This window comes from Oncorhynchus gorbuscha, linkage group LG04, assembly GCF_021184085.1.
Source record: "Oncorhynchus gorbuscha isolate QuinsamMale2020 ecotype Even-year linkage group LG04, OgorEven_v1.0, whole genome shotgun sequence".
Classification (NCBI taxonomy): domain Eukaryota; kingdom Metazoa; phylum Chordata; class Actinopteri; order Salmoniformes; family Salmonidae; genus Oncorhynchus; species Oncorhynchus gorbuscha.
In genome coordinates this window covers 52248120-52262346 of record NC_060176.1, presented here as the reverse complement: position 1 = coordinate 52262346, position 14227 = coordinate 52248120, and the positions used below count along the sequence as shown (strand labels likewise).

General features: G+C 43.6%; 1 protein-coding gene across 1 annotated transcript; it reads right to left on the bottom strand.

The window, feature by feature from the left end:
• Nucleotides 1-1284: 1284 nt before the first annotated feature.
• Nucleotides 1285-13877, bottom strand: LOC124033290 (synaptic vesicle 2-related protein-like). The gene is made up of 16 exons (XM_046345276.1): nt 13739-13877; nt 11924-12084; nt 11303-11388; nt 10471-10569; nt 10043-10114; nt 5882-6006; nt 5631-5694; nt 5162-5287; nt 4376-4504; nt 4184-4257; nt 3895-3971; nt 3522-3626; nt 3243-3354; nt 3002-3083; nt 2556-2645; nt 1285-2411 (listed from the first exon to the last, which is right to left on the bottom strand). Exons 1-16 carry the CDS (start codon nt 13771-13773, stop codon nt 2175-2177), a joined length of 1674 nt encoding a protein of 557 aa, XP_046201232.1. The 5' UTR covers nt 13774-13877; the 3' UTR covers nt 1285-2174.
• Nucleotides 13878-14227: the final 350 nt, after the last annotated feature.

The following is a 14227-nucleotide window of genomic DNA, read 5'->3' as shown; positions in this document are numbered from 1 at the left end:
TTTTGGTACAGTATATACAGAGATGACTTTTGCCCAGTAAGCAAAAGCTGTCATGGGGTGTATCCTGAAAAACCATGTGATTATGTTTGCTTTGAATGATTTCACCCATGTAATGTAATTACTACTGTACGAGACTGACAACTTTGGGTGACTACGTTAAGAGGTGACAGTATCAAGTATAGTACAGTTCAAATATTTCAGTTGCACTTCAGTTTCATGGCATATACATAAAACCCTCAAAATGCATATATGAGCATTATAACACCTGGCATGAACCCTGGCATGAACTTTCATCAGTACTCATATGCAATTTTCCTAATTTACATAAACTATAGTCATCCTGATAAATAACATTACGACCTTCTCAAGACAGGTCTAGAATATGAGTGCTAATGAATGCTTATGCCAGCTGCACAGAGACTTTACGTAATTATTTTGATTGCCTCATTTACACTGACAATGTCAAAGATTTTACTGAGTTCCAGTTAATATATGGAAATCAGTTCATTTAAATAAATGCATTAGGCCCTAATCTAAGGATTTCACGTGACTGGGGATACAGATATGTATTTGTTGGTCACAGATACCTTAAAAAAGGTTGGGGCATGGATCAGAAAAACAGTCAGTATTTGGTGTGATCACCATTTGCCTCATGCAGTTTGCCACATCTCCTTCACATAGAGTTGATCAGGCTGTTGATTGTGGCCTGTGGAATGTTGTCCCACACATCTTCAATGGCTGTGCGAAGTTGCTGGATATTGGCGGGAAATGGAACACACTGTCGTACATGTCGATCCAGAGCGTCCCAAACATGTTCAATGGGTGACATGTCTGGTGAGAATTCAGGCCATGGAAGAACGTTGACACTTTGAGCTTCCAGGAATTGTGTATAGATCCTTGCAACATGGGGACGTGCGTTATCATGTTGAAACATGAGGTTATGGCGGCGGATGAATGGCACGATAATGGGCCTCAGGATCTCGTCACGCTATCTCTTTGCATTCAAATTGCCATTGATAAAACCCGGGATTCATCCGTGAAGAGTACACTTCACCAGCGTGCCAGTGGCCATTGAAGATGAACATTTGCCCACTGAAGTCAGTTACGATGCCAAACTGCAGTCAGGTCAAGACGATGAGCACGCATATGAGCTTCATCGAGACGGTTTCTGACAGTTTGTGCATAAATTGTTTGGTTGTGCAAACCCACAGTTTCATCAGCTGTCCAAGTGGCTGATCTCAGACGATCCCGCAGGTGAAGAAGCCAGATGTGAACAGGGATGTAAACAAATTTGTGGACAAAATTTGAGAGAAATTAGCTTTTTGTACGTTTGGAACATTTCTGGGATATTTTATTTCAGCTCATGAAACCAACGCTTTAGATGTTGCGTTTATATTTTTATTCAGTATATAAGTGTCTAAACTGAAGCGTAACTGAGATTTGTGACTTCACACCTCTATGAAGTGCATCATGTCGGATGGTTAACGTGGTGATGCGAATCTGCAAACAACCCCAGATGCACAGATTTGATTATGTTGAATGGGTAGTTATTGTATCATTAGATAGCAATTCATTACATGTCATTGTTTTCATTATAGCTTTGCAAAATATAATGGATTTTTTGGGGCCCTTGACGTCACATCTCTGTCAAAAGCCCTCAATGTGTCCCTTATCTAAAACTGAGTGGTAGGACCTGAGTAGAAACATTGTTTTAAGGCTCTCTTAAAAGAAACAGGTTAATAGAAACAATGCAACAAAGCATTGTCCTCTATCACTCTCTTTCACTATCACTCTCACTGTTACTATAAATCTCGCTGTTCTTCTCCCTCATAATATGAAATTCAAATACTGAGATATAAGAATGACAAACCCACCCTGAACAGTTTCTCTCCCTGCTACCACCCAGTGTATACTCAGGATAATCGATTGAGCTCTGTCTCACTCAGAGTGTTTTTATCCTACATTGGCAAAAATCATGACAGTGGTAGTGGTTGAAGATTAAAATGAGAGAGAAATGTTTTTGAATAACATTTTGGTGGCAGGCTCTCTCTCAAGTCACTGTGGTGCCTATATACAAACCAGTAATGACACATTTGAGCTGAGAATGGACAAGGGCTGCTTGCCTAGCTTCCTTCTCCTTCATTGCCTCCCTCTTCCACTCCAGCGTCCCTCCTTCACCACCCTCTTGCATGTGCTCCGTCCTCCTGGGACCCAGAGTCGGAGTGTGGGATGCCCCCAGAGCTGTTGGCAGGGGTCCGGCCCACCATTTCCTGGCCCCACTCGCGGTGGCTGGACTCCTGGAGGCCCCGGCCAGTGGTCTCAATGGGCAGAGCACAGGAGGCGATGGCAGCCAGCAGGCAGCAGATGCTATACACTGACAGAGTCAGGTACACAGAAGACTCCAACATCACCTGCAGAACAGGGGGAGGAATGAAAACCGTATCACCACCCTAGGTAGGATAACTCTCTATGTGATGGCGTGAATGTCTTTCAGTACACATTATGTACAAACATTCTTCATATATTGGTTGTGGTAACCTTTTTTCCGATTTTACCTGTGCAACGAAGGGTGTGATGAGGGCTCCCACTCTAGCCATTCCACTACTAGTGCCCAGACCTAATGCTCTGGTTGCTGTTGGATATACCTGAGGAGTCAGGAGAACACCATGGGAATACATCACACATAAACATTCAGGACAGACACTTCATGCTGTTTACGCAAAAGGGAATGTCAAGTTTTACGCATTATTTTTATTTACAGTGTAATTTACTTTGTACCATATTGACACTGTAATACTTATTAGAAACCAATGGAGAAGAAGAGCACAAACCAAATAACTATCCCTTCATTTAGTCACAAATCTATCAAAGAAATTAAACTGAACAGAAACCTGACGTCTACGATTAATTATAATCTTTGTTTTTAAAGTAAGAGCTGGCATTCTATTGAGTCGATAATGTAGCCACAGGGTACATGGGGTTGTATGGCCTATGACCTCACCTCAGGGGTGTAGACATATGCAGCCTGAAAACCTCCTGCGATGAAGGCCCTGGCGATGAATATCAATACTGTCAGCCACGTCCTGAAGCACAGACAACAACAACAATGTTAATAACAACAACAACAACACTGTTATTGTGTTGTCAGTTGCGGATCCACCACAGTGTTATGTTTGTCATAGAGTAGTGCATTGCAAATCCTAAAAGTAATAACTTTGTAATTTTGTATCGGATGGTCTTACCTCCCTACACAAGCGTAGAGTGGCACAAGGCAGAGAGAGAAGACGAAGAAGCACAGTGCCATGGTCTTTCTCCTTCCCAGCCGATCGATGGCCCACAGAGTCACCAGCAAGCCTGCCCAACATTATACATCAACCAATCTATTCAGATATTCTACTAGTCTTTTTAATCAATAAGAACTATTTACAACCTACTTTATTTCACAGTACCCTTCTCCCCATGCAATTGTGTTTAACAGTATTATGACTATTAGTTGAAAGCAGGAGGTCGAAGATGTATACCTGGGAATTCAGACAGGGTGGTCCACAGCAGATCCTTGTAGTCGTCTGAGGTCAGGTATTTACACTCCAGGCTACACCTGGGCTCCCTCTTACTACCTTTTGACTCTAGAGCGAGACATAACACAAGAAACACGTGATGCACACTTAGCAGTGCTCACTGCAACCCCCCAGAATCACAAGGTCCTGAAATGACCTTGAGACTTAAAGGCTAATGTAACCTGCGGTCAATTGGAGTTACTCTTGGTTAAAGCGTTACAAAAATATCAATTTTTAGTTGAATAAGATGGTTTGGGCTCAGCAGGTTAATACTATCCTTAAGAGTGTTTGTGTGAGTGTTACTGATGATGTCAGAGGAGAAGGAGCAGTAACTCACCCCCACAGACGCCCCCCTCCTGGAAGAGCTCAGTGGTGAGCAGGACCAGGCCATAGTAGGCGAATGCATTAGAGAACCTTAAGAGATAAAACAGTCAATCTAAAGATTCCCATGAGGAAAACTGGGATAATTAAAGATGCAACTCTTATGTTAAATAAAGGTTACATAAAAAAATGTATGAAGATGTTCAATCAAAGTATGTAAGAGTTTAAATTAGTCATCAGATGTGATCTACTAACTTTTAATTACCTGTATCTAAAAATTAGGAAATGTAAAGTAATGTATTTACCAAATAAACCACAGCAGAATTGTGGTCCAGCGAAAATGTGGTGAGAAAAGATCCTGGAACTTCCCACGGTCCTCCTAATTGACAAACAGTCAAGAAACACAATATGAGAGATAAACAACTGAAACAAGCCAAACTACTTTAGTATGCCCTGTAAGTATTCCATACAATATATCTTAATGTGCTGGGCTGTACCTGTCTAGCAGCAATTAGTTTTCCCAGGGGCATGGGGACTCCGTTCTCCTTGGCGATGCGCTTCAGGGTAGTCAGAGCTTTCTCCTGGTTCCCTGTCAACACGTCATAGCGTGCACTCTCTGGCAGCCACTGTTTCCAAAACCAAAGGGTCAGTCGTTTAATAGTGTAAAATAAATTCATTCAAGTGAATTGGTAGTAGCTGTTACTGTCATACCAGTGGTGGAAAAAGTACCCAATTTCATAAAGATACCTTAGTAGAAAATGACTCACGTAAAAGTGAAAGTAACCCAGTAAAATACTACTTGAGTAAAAGTATTTGGTTTTAAAGTATCAAAAGTAAATGTAATTGCAAAAATATACTTAAGTATCAAAATTAAAAGTACAAATCATTTTCAAATCCCTTATATTAAGCAAACCAGATGGCGCCATATTATAGTTTTTTTCATTTACAGAAAGCCAGGGGGAACACTCCAACACTCGGACATAATTTACAAACAAAGCATGTGTGAGTCCGCCAGATCAAAGGCAGTTGGGATGACCAGGGATGTTCTCTTGATAAGTGCGTGAATTGGACCATTTTACAGTCCTGCTAAGCATTCAAAATATAACGAGTACTTTTGGGTGTTAGGGAAAATGTATGGAGTAAATAGTAGATTATTTTCTTTAAGAATGTAGTGAAGTAAAAGTTGTAAAAAATAGTAGAGTTAAGTACAGATACCCCGAAAACTACTTAAATAGTACTATAAAGTATTTTTACATAAATACTTTACACTACTGCATACTCACAAAAGAGAGGATAGCGAAGATGAAGAGCGGAATGGTGGAGAGGCCGAGCAGCCAGCGCCAGCCCAGAGTGGGCATCACTAGGATGGCCAGCAGCACCTCAAACACAGTGCCCAGTGCCCAGAATATCTGCAGGGGCACAGCAATAGGAACAGCAAATGGTTGGCATGATGAGTTCCCTGGCACATTGAAGCAGCTTCATTGATCCAGGTCAGTGGAGATCTATCCTGCTCCTGAAAGGCCAAAAACGTGGCATCAAGAGGATCACTCACAAACAAGCGGATCAATTTGTACCTCACAGACCTGCTAATGTCTCAAATCAATGACAAACTTGACAGAGTTAAAAGTGGACCTCACAGGACGACTGCACAGTTGGACAGAGAGATAGAAGCACAGGAGAGGGGAGTTGAGTTGGACAGGCCACAGACTAGAGTGTAACTCTTACTAAGTGATAGAAAAGGATAAGTCATACCTCGATTAGCAAGATGCAGGTGGCTCTGGACCTCATGGGGAGAAACTCTGCATACAGTGTCACCCTGAAGGGAGAAGGACATGTGACTATTATGCTACTTCTATTAACTATTATTGTGTGTCATTAATATAATATAGAGTCAATCTGTAGCCCACTTATAACTGGGTAGATAACATAACCCAATCCTTTACTGTGTCTTACTACAGTATACTGTAGCTATTGCTATAATGCCAACAGTAAGGGATACGTACGACTGTGGGGCTCCTCCGATGCCGAATCCCACCAGGGCACGGAGGAAGAGGATCCAGCCATAGACGGGGGCAAAGGCGCTCAGTACACCGTAGAACATGGTCCACGCCACACTCATCTTCAGACCCTGTGTACACAGACACCCACCCGTAACTGTGAGCTCTGACACAGACAGCAAAATACCCTAACTATCTCTACCACATATCACACTGTCATGGATATCCCTATTCCCCATCTCTGCCCAAGACGTTGATATAAAACTGATGTCTCATAAAAGCCTGTCAAAGCACATACAGTGAGGCAAAAAAGTATTTAGTCAGCCACCAATTGTGCAAGTTATCCCACTTAAAAAGATGACAGAGGCCTGTAATGTTCATCATAAGTACACTTCAACTATGACAGACAAAATCAGAAAATCACATTGTAGGATTTTTTATGAATTTATTTGCAAATTATGGCACCTCTGATGCGTCTATCTCAACCACAAAAGGTAGCGGATCTGGGTGTTTTAGCAAGGGGGCGGGGGTGAAACACCCCTTGAGGAGATGAAAGGCCTTGTCAGCTGCTGGAGACCAAACCAACCTACTAGGCCCACCCTTGAGGAGGGAGGTGAGAGGGGCAGCGACGGCGCTGAAGTTCCTGATGAAGCAGCGGTAAAAGTTGGCAAACCCCAAAAACCGTTGAAACCCCTTGATGGTGGTTGGGACTGGCCATGGCCTTACCGCATCTACCTTCTTGTCCTCCATTCTCACTCCCTGCGGGATGATTTGGTAGCCCAAGAAGGAGACAGCCCTCTGGTGGAATTGGCACTTCTCCGCCTTGGCGAACAGGTGGTTAGCCAAGACGCATTCCAGGACTGCTCAAACGTGAGTGATGTGATCCTCCAGGTTGGTCGAGAAGATCAGGATGTCATCGATGTACACAACCACCTGATGTCTGAGCATGTCCCTGAACACCTCATTGACGAATGCCTGGAACACTTACGGAGCAGTGGCTAAGCCAAAGGGCATAACCAAGTACCCTTAGTGACCAGACATTGTGTGGAAGGCAGTCTTCCGCTCATCCCCCTCCCGGATGCGAATGAGTTTGGTGAAGAACCTGGCCCCGCAGAGCTGCTCGATTACTGATGGCACCAGCCACTGAGTCCATAATAATCGGAACAAGGGTGTATTCCTCCCTCCTTGGCCACAAAGAAGAAACCAGCTGACGCAAGGGACGTGGACCTGCGGATGAAACCCTGTTGGAGCATGAATGTAGTTCTCCATGGCCTGGGTCTCAGCCACTGACAGAGGGTACATGTGTCTGTGCGGAGGTGTAGCACCGGAAAACAGGTGAATGGCACAGTCTCAGGGGTGATGAGGAGGGAGACAAGTAGCATTAGTCTTGGAGAATACCTCCCTTAGATCCTGATATTCCTCCGGGATGTTGGGATGGAGGGCAACCAGACTCTCAACCAACATGAAACCAAAGGGGACAGGAAAGCAGGTCTTCCGGCATTCAGGTGACCAGTCGGTGATTCTCATCCTCGACCATGAGATGGTAGTGTTATGGCGCTGAAGCCAAAGTAGGCCGAGGAACGGGTGTGAACAGGTGTACTGGTGATGAAGAAGGGGATGTTTTCCTGGTGATTGGGCTCCACGGTGAGGGTGAGTGGTTGGGTGATGTGTGTGATGGTTCCGGATCCTAGAGGCCGACAGTCAAGACCTTGAACCGGAAAAGGAGAAGAGAGCAGGTAGGTAGTAATATTGAGAGAGCAGGCAAGGGTCTGATCCATAAAGTTCCCAACGGCGCCTAAAGCTGTAGACACGGGACATGAGGGACAGTCAGCCAGAGTGGTGGTACTAAAAAGAGTCTAACAGGAAGAGCAGTAGATGGAATACTCACTCCTGTTCCAGGGGATGTAATGTCACGTAACAGTCCCTCTGCTCTAGTGGATCCCAGATTCTGAAGTAACGGACACCGCTGGCGCTTGTGCCCTCCCTGGCCACAGTACAGAACCCCAGCCCGTTATTCCGACGGGGGAAGGCGTGTTATCCCTACCTCCATGGGTTCAGGCTCTGATCCCGAACACTCGCCGAGTGTAGAGGTAGAGAACTGGGATTCTCTACCTCTAACCCTATTACAGGGGCTGAGTCACTGGCTTACTGGTGCTCTTCCATGCCATCCCGAGGAGGGGTGCGTCACTTGAGTGGGTTGAGACACAGACGTGGTCTTCCTGTATGGGTTGGCGCCCACCCTTGTGTTGTGCCGTGGAGGAGATCTTTGTGGGCTATACTCAGCCTTGTCTCAGGATGGTAAGTTGGTGGTTGAAGATATCCCTCTAGTGGTGTGGGGGCTGTGCTTTGGCAAAGTGGGTGGGGTTATATCCTGCCTGTTTGGCCCTGTCCTGGGGTATCGTCGGATGGGGCCACAGTGTCTCCCGACCCCTCCTGTCTCAGCCTCCAGTATTTATGCTGCAGTAGTTTATGTGTCGGGGGCTAGGGTCAGTCTGTAATATCTGGAGTATTTCTCTTGTCTTATCCGGTGTCCTGTGTGAATTTAAGTATGCTCTCTCTAATTCTTTCTTTCTCTCTCTCTGAGGACTTGAGCCCTAGGACCATGCCTCAGGACTACCTGGCCTGATGACTCCTTGCTGTCCCCAGTCCACCTGACCATGTTGCTGCTCCAGTTTCAACTGTTCTGCCTGCGGCTATGGAACCCTGACCGTTCACCGGATGTGCTACCTGTCCCAGACCTGCTGTTTTCAACTCTCTAGAGACAGCAGGAGGGGTAGAGATACTCTCAATGATCGCCTATGAAAAGCCAAATGATAATTACTCCTGAGGTGCTGACCTGTTGCACCCTCGACAACTACTGTGATTATTATTATTTGACCATGCTGGTCATTTATGAACATTTGAACATCTTGGACATGTTCTGTTATAATTTCCACCCGGCACAGCCAGAAAAGGACTGACCACCCCTCATAGCCTGGTTACTCTCTAGGTTATTCCTAGGCTCTGGCCTCTCTAGGGAGTTTTTTCTAGCCACCGTGCTTCTACACCTGCATTTCTTGCTGTTTGGGGTTTTAGGCTGGGTTTCTGTACAGCACTTTGAAATATCAGCTGATCTAAGAAGGGCTATATAAATACATTTGATTTGATTTGATTTGAAGTGATGTAGATGCCAACGCTCCCGGAGGAGGTTATCCAGACGGATGGCCGTCGCAATGGCTGCGTCCAGGGTGAGGTTGTCATCTCAGCAGGCCAGTTCCTTTTGGACCTCCTCGCTCAGACCTCTTCTAAATAACGTGCTGAGCGCCGGCTCATTCCATCCACTGGAAGCTGCTACTGTCCAGAAGGTAAGCGCATACTCAGCAGCCGTCTGATACCCCCGCTGGAGCTGAAGCAGACGCTCACCTCCCTCTCTGCCCTCCACAGGATGATCAAAAATGTATTTAAACAGAGCCATGAACCCCTCATAAGACTCAAGCTCCTCCTCTCCTCTCATCAACCCTGTTATGGTCAACCATGTGACTTTATTTGGAACTTAAAAGGCACTGCTATCCCCATACCATAAGACTGCTATCTTAGTTGACCTTTGTATTTTATTCATATTTTTGGCTCTTTGCAAAATAATATGCACATATTATACTGAGTCTACACACACCCACTCACATACAATCATCATATACGCTGCTGCTACTCTGTTTATGATATATCCTGATGCCAAGTCACCCTACCCCTATACATATATACCTCTATCGATCCAATATCCCTGCACATTGTAAATATGGTGCTGGAACTGACCCTGTATATAGTATGTTTACTTACTTTATCGTGTTCTTCTTATTTCTATATCTTGTGTGTTTTTGTTGTACCTTGTTATTTTTACATTACATTGTTATTGAAAACTGCATTGTTTGGGTTAGAGCTGGCAAAAAAGCATTTCACTCTACTTGTGCATGTGACATTAAAACTTAAATTATTATAGTTATTTTTTTATTTAACCTATTTTTTATCAAGTTGAACATGTGCTTTTTTTAAGACAGAATGTAAAAATTTAGGTGAAATCAAACGTTTTTTGGGGACTAAGTTACACTTTTAAAAAGGCACCGAATAAGTGGAATGACAATTCGAACTCGATATGACCTCCACCACAATAAACCCAGCTGTTGAACTCACTGTTTTTCTGCCATACTTATCGGATATGTTCCCCCAAATGGAAGAGCTGATCATCATTCCAATGAACACCGCCTGGAGTTTAAAAAAAACAGAGGAAATGGATATCACATATGTAGAGGCTTTGTCAGTAATGAAATGTGATAGTGTAAGACTGCATTAACATCAACAGCTACTGCTATTACACTCATCACTACCACTACTAGTCCATACAATCAGCACCACCTTCTCAACAACTCATTGTTATTATTGATTAATGTACTGCATTGTTGAGGGAGCTAGCACATAAGCATAGCACTGCACCTTTTATACCTGTTGTAAACTGTGTATGTGACGAAAACATTTCATTTGATTTTAACTACCGTTAGCCCACCAATCCAGTCATCATTTAGTGTTACTGGTAATCAATGTAAGAATGAGACCGGCATTACCGAGGTGAGTAGCGCCACCCACAGGCTTGGAAGCCTCCATTCACAGTGAAGCTGTGGTGCCAGGATGCTTAGAATCATCATCTCCATAGCATCAGCCATCTGAACAAACAGCGGCCATAAGGACCGGTGGGACAGGAAACAATGAAGACACAGTGAATTGCGCTCATATACATTATACTTACGTGTACAGGTTTGAAATACAGCACATACACAACATGTTATGAAACTGTTAAGTTTTTGTCATGTTTTGTCTTATATTGTCTTGTCATTATGATTTCTCTTCTGTTCGTTTCCCCCTGCTGGTCTTATTAGGTTCGTTCCCTTTTTCTATCCCTCTCTCTCCCCCTCCCTCTCTCTCCTCTCTCTATCGTTCCGTTCCTGCTCCCAGCTGTTCCTCATTCTCCTAAACTCACTCATTTAGTCTTTTCACACCTGTCCCCTATTTTGTCCTCTGATTAGAGTCCCTATTTCTCCCCTTGTTTTCCGCTTCTGTCCTTGTCGGATCCTTGTATGATGTTCGCTGTGCTGTGTCATTGTCTCGCCCTGTCGTGTCTTGTCTCCTTCAGATGCTGCGTGTGAGCAGGTGTCTAAGTCTGCTACGGTCGGTGCCTTCCCGAGGCAACCTGCAGTCAATGGTCGAGTCTCCAGTCTGTCCTCGTCACTACGAGTGGATTTAAGTTTTTTCATGTTTTGTTTTCTTCTTTAATTGTCCAGGAGTTTTACTTTTGCTATTTACTGGAATAAAGACTCTGTTTTCGCCAAGTCGCTTTTGGGTCCTCATTCACCTGCATAACAGTTTTACTCTCGGACTGTCTTAAGCATGGCTGCTCACCCAGGACAGACCAGTGAGGATGGAGAGTTTCCACTGGAACTTCCCAAAACCAATGGCCTCCACAGCATCCTCCACCATGAAAGTGTCTGAGGAGAATAAGAGGTGTAACCAATTAACAATACATTTTATACCAACTCAAGTAGAAAATTACATAAGATACAGATGATGAGTTGCAAGTATGGATTGCAAGTTACTATGATAAATGTGTACGCAATGAGTAACTGTAGTCAATCTCATTAAAGAGACAGGCCATTATAAGCTCCAGTGGTCCCCTGATGGGGTAGGTGGAAGGAGAGAGGGGGAAGTTATAATCTCCACCCAGCACAGCCAGAAGAGGACTGGCCACCCCTCATAGCTTGGTTCCTCTCTAGGTTTCTTCCTAGGTTTTGGCCTTTCTAGGAAGTTCTTCCTAGCCACCGTGCTTCTACACCTGCATTGCTTGCTGTTTGGGGTTTTAGGCTGGGTTTCTGTACAGCACTTTGAAATATCAGATGATGTAAGAAGGGCTATATAAATAAATCTGATTTGATTTGATTTGGAAGGCAATTTCATGCATATGGAAGTTATTTTGAATTTGGATGGGACAGTCAGAGTGATGGCTAAGGAGGGACCCAGTCATACCATCAGTTGGGTTGGCAAACTCCCGGGGTACTAGTGCGCCATCGTGAAGTGCCACAGACTCCATGTAAGCCTGCCTCCCATCGATCTGGACTTCCTGGTCTCTCCCCAAGCAGTCATCCTCAGAGCGTGTGCTCTCACCCGTGCGACGGAACTTGACCACGCTGCAATAGAGAAAGCCAGGAAGATCAACTTGGATCAGTTTGCCAGCCTACTGTAAAGACGTTTGTGCCAACACAGCTGAATGCAGCTGAGAATCAGAGGCTGTTGCCTAGGTGATATGAGCTGTTCCTCCCAGGCAAACAGAGGTAAGTTGTGCACTGCTGTTCACAACTGACAAACTTGTGTGCCACCTAATAATTGTGTGTAGACCACAAATAGATTTGTTAAGAAAAATAAAATTCTCAAATTTAGACAATACCTTAAACACCTGTATGTTATCAAGCTTATAAACTCCACATTTTGTAAGATGACAGACTGCTGATAGAGGGTGGAACACTGTAAAAGGAACATGGAGGCAGCCCAGTGATGTCTTAATCACAGTAATTACTACACAGATTTGCCAAGGGCAGAAGAAATACAGCTGATCGCCCAGTGAGGAGCCTAGAAATCAACATGCCTTGCTTACTGTGGTTCTGTTTCTTTCAGTTATGTACAGAACAATACCACATTTATCCCATATAGACTTGGAGAAGGGCATTGCTCTGATTCTGTAAACCGTTGTGTTGATGGCGTTACACTTTCTGCAAGAAAGTTGCAATGAGGCCTAATTGCCTCAACCATCATAATAGCATAAGATCTATGGATCCTGTTTGGAAATATTATTTTGAGGTTCACACTGGGGAGAAAGACAGTTTGCTGCCACAATCACATTGCACAAATTCAGTTCTACAATTTTTAGGTAGTAACTGGGCCTACTGCCAAGTCACTGCTTTACTGGCATAGGAACAATTGTAAATAGAATGCTGTGCCTTTTTTTATTACACATAAAAAGGAGAGTCTCAATAGAAACATAGTTGGAAATTGATGGTGATAGCCAGGTGTGGACAACTCTGGTCGACCAGCTTCAGTGAAAAGTATGTATTTTTGTCAATAAACATAAATGAACGTAATAGATTTTCATGCACAATAGATACAATTGTAGTATGAATATTCTAAAACCATTCCAAATCATGGTTATATTTGCTGCTACTAAATAATTAGTAATAGGCTGACATATACATATGTTACCTACAGTATACCTACAGTCATTTTTAGGCTAAATGTGTGGCCATTGCTAGCATACATATTTATAATAAAATGAAAATAGGCTACATGTTGTGTAACATATTAGATGTTAACCACCCCATTCTAACAAACTGGTGCAACTCATGCATGACCAAAACAAAGGCATGACGAATGATGTTGGCAAGGCAGTAGCTGCATATACAGTAGGCAATGATGTGAATGAACCCCCTGTGAAATATGCACACTGTCACTACCAGTAAAAAAGAAATACAAATACTAGCCGACATTGTTGTAGCACCCATATGAGCATTTGGGTCAGGGTTACTGTTTACCGGTCATTGATGCTTTGCTTTCAAACAAAACGCCCGTCAGTTCCTCGACATGCCACATTGTATTCGTGTAGAGTACTCTGACTAGCACAAAATAGGAATACAATGTTGCACCTATTATTATGTCAAGAGATCATTGTCACCCAACAGCTGCAATTCAAGCAATCACGAAAGAAAGGCTGTGGGCGAAGGGTCGGTTTAACAAAATGATCCAGTTACGATCAAATTAGAAATTAATACATTTTTGTATATATACACTCACGGGAGTTGTCTTAACTGGAACAAATCATCGTCCATTTTGGTGGTGTTTATTGGGTTCCACAGGGAAATGTCTCATTGCCATTACATCGTTATCATAGCAAGTCAAGATTTCAGCACCACAAGCTTGCGGAGAGCCACCCGTTCTGGTTCTCAGCGGAGAGCCAATGAGGGACGGGATATTCAGAATGATGTATATCATTGGATATTCACTATTTCAGCTTCCTGTGTCGTGTCACGGCAGTGTGCCAGCCAAAAGGTACTGTGAAGTGATGGCGGCAGGGTTTTTTTTTTGTGTTTTTTTTGGTAACCAACATTTATTTACCTTTGTCAACTTTACAATAAAACCATAACATCTGTCAACATTAGCAAAATAAAGAACAGTATAAGTCCCAATGTATTTACAGAGACATTAAAGTAGAGTCAGGCTTACACACAACTGCAACACTGAACATATCAAACTCAAGCGTGTTTTTTTTTGTTTTGTTTTTTG

What these genes read in the sequence shown, in the direction of transcription:
- LOC124033290 (XM_046345276.1), bottom strand. Translation starts at nt 13,773, where the DNA reads ATGGACGATGATTTGTTCCAGTTAAGACAACTCCC. An exon ending in GTTTGCCAACCCAACTGATG is followed by an intron (nt 11,389 to 11,923) that starts GTATGACTGGGT and finishes TATTCTCCTCAG; the next exon opens with ACACTTTCATGGTGGAGGAT. An exon ending in TCACACCCTTCGTTGCACAG is followed by an intron (nt 2,412 to 2,555) that starts GTAAAATCGGAA and finishes CCTGTTCTGCAG; the next exon opens with GTGATGTTGGAGTCTTCTGT.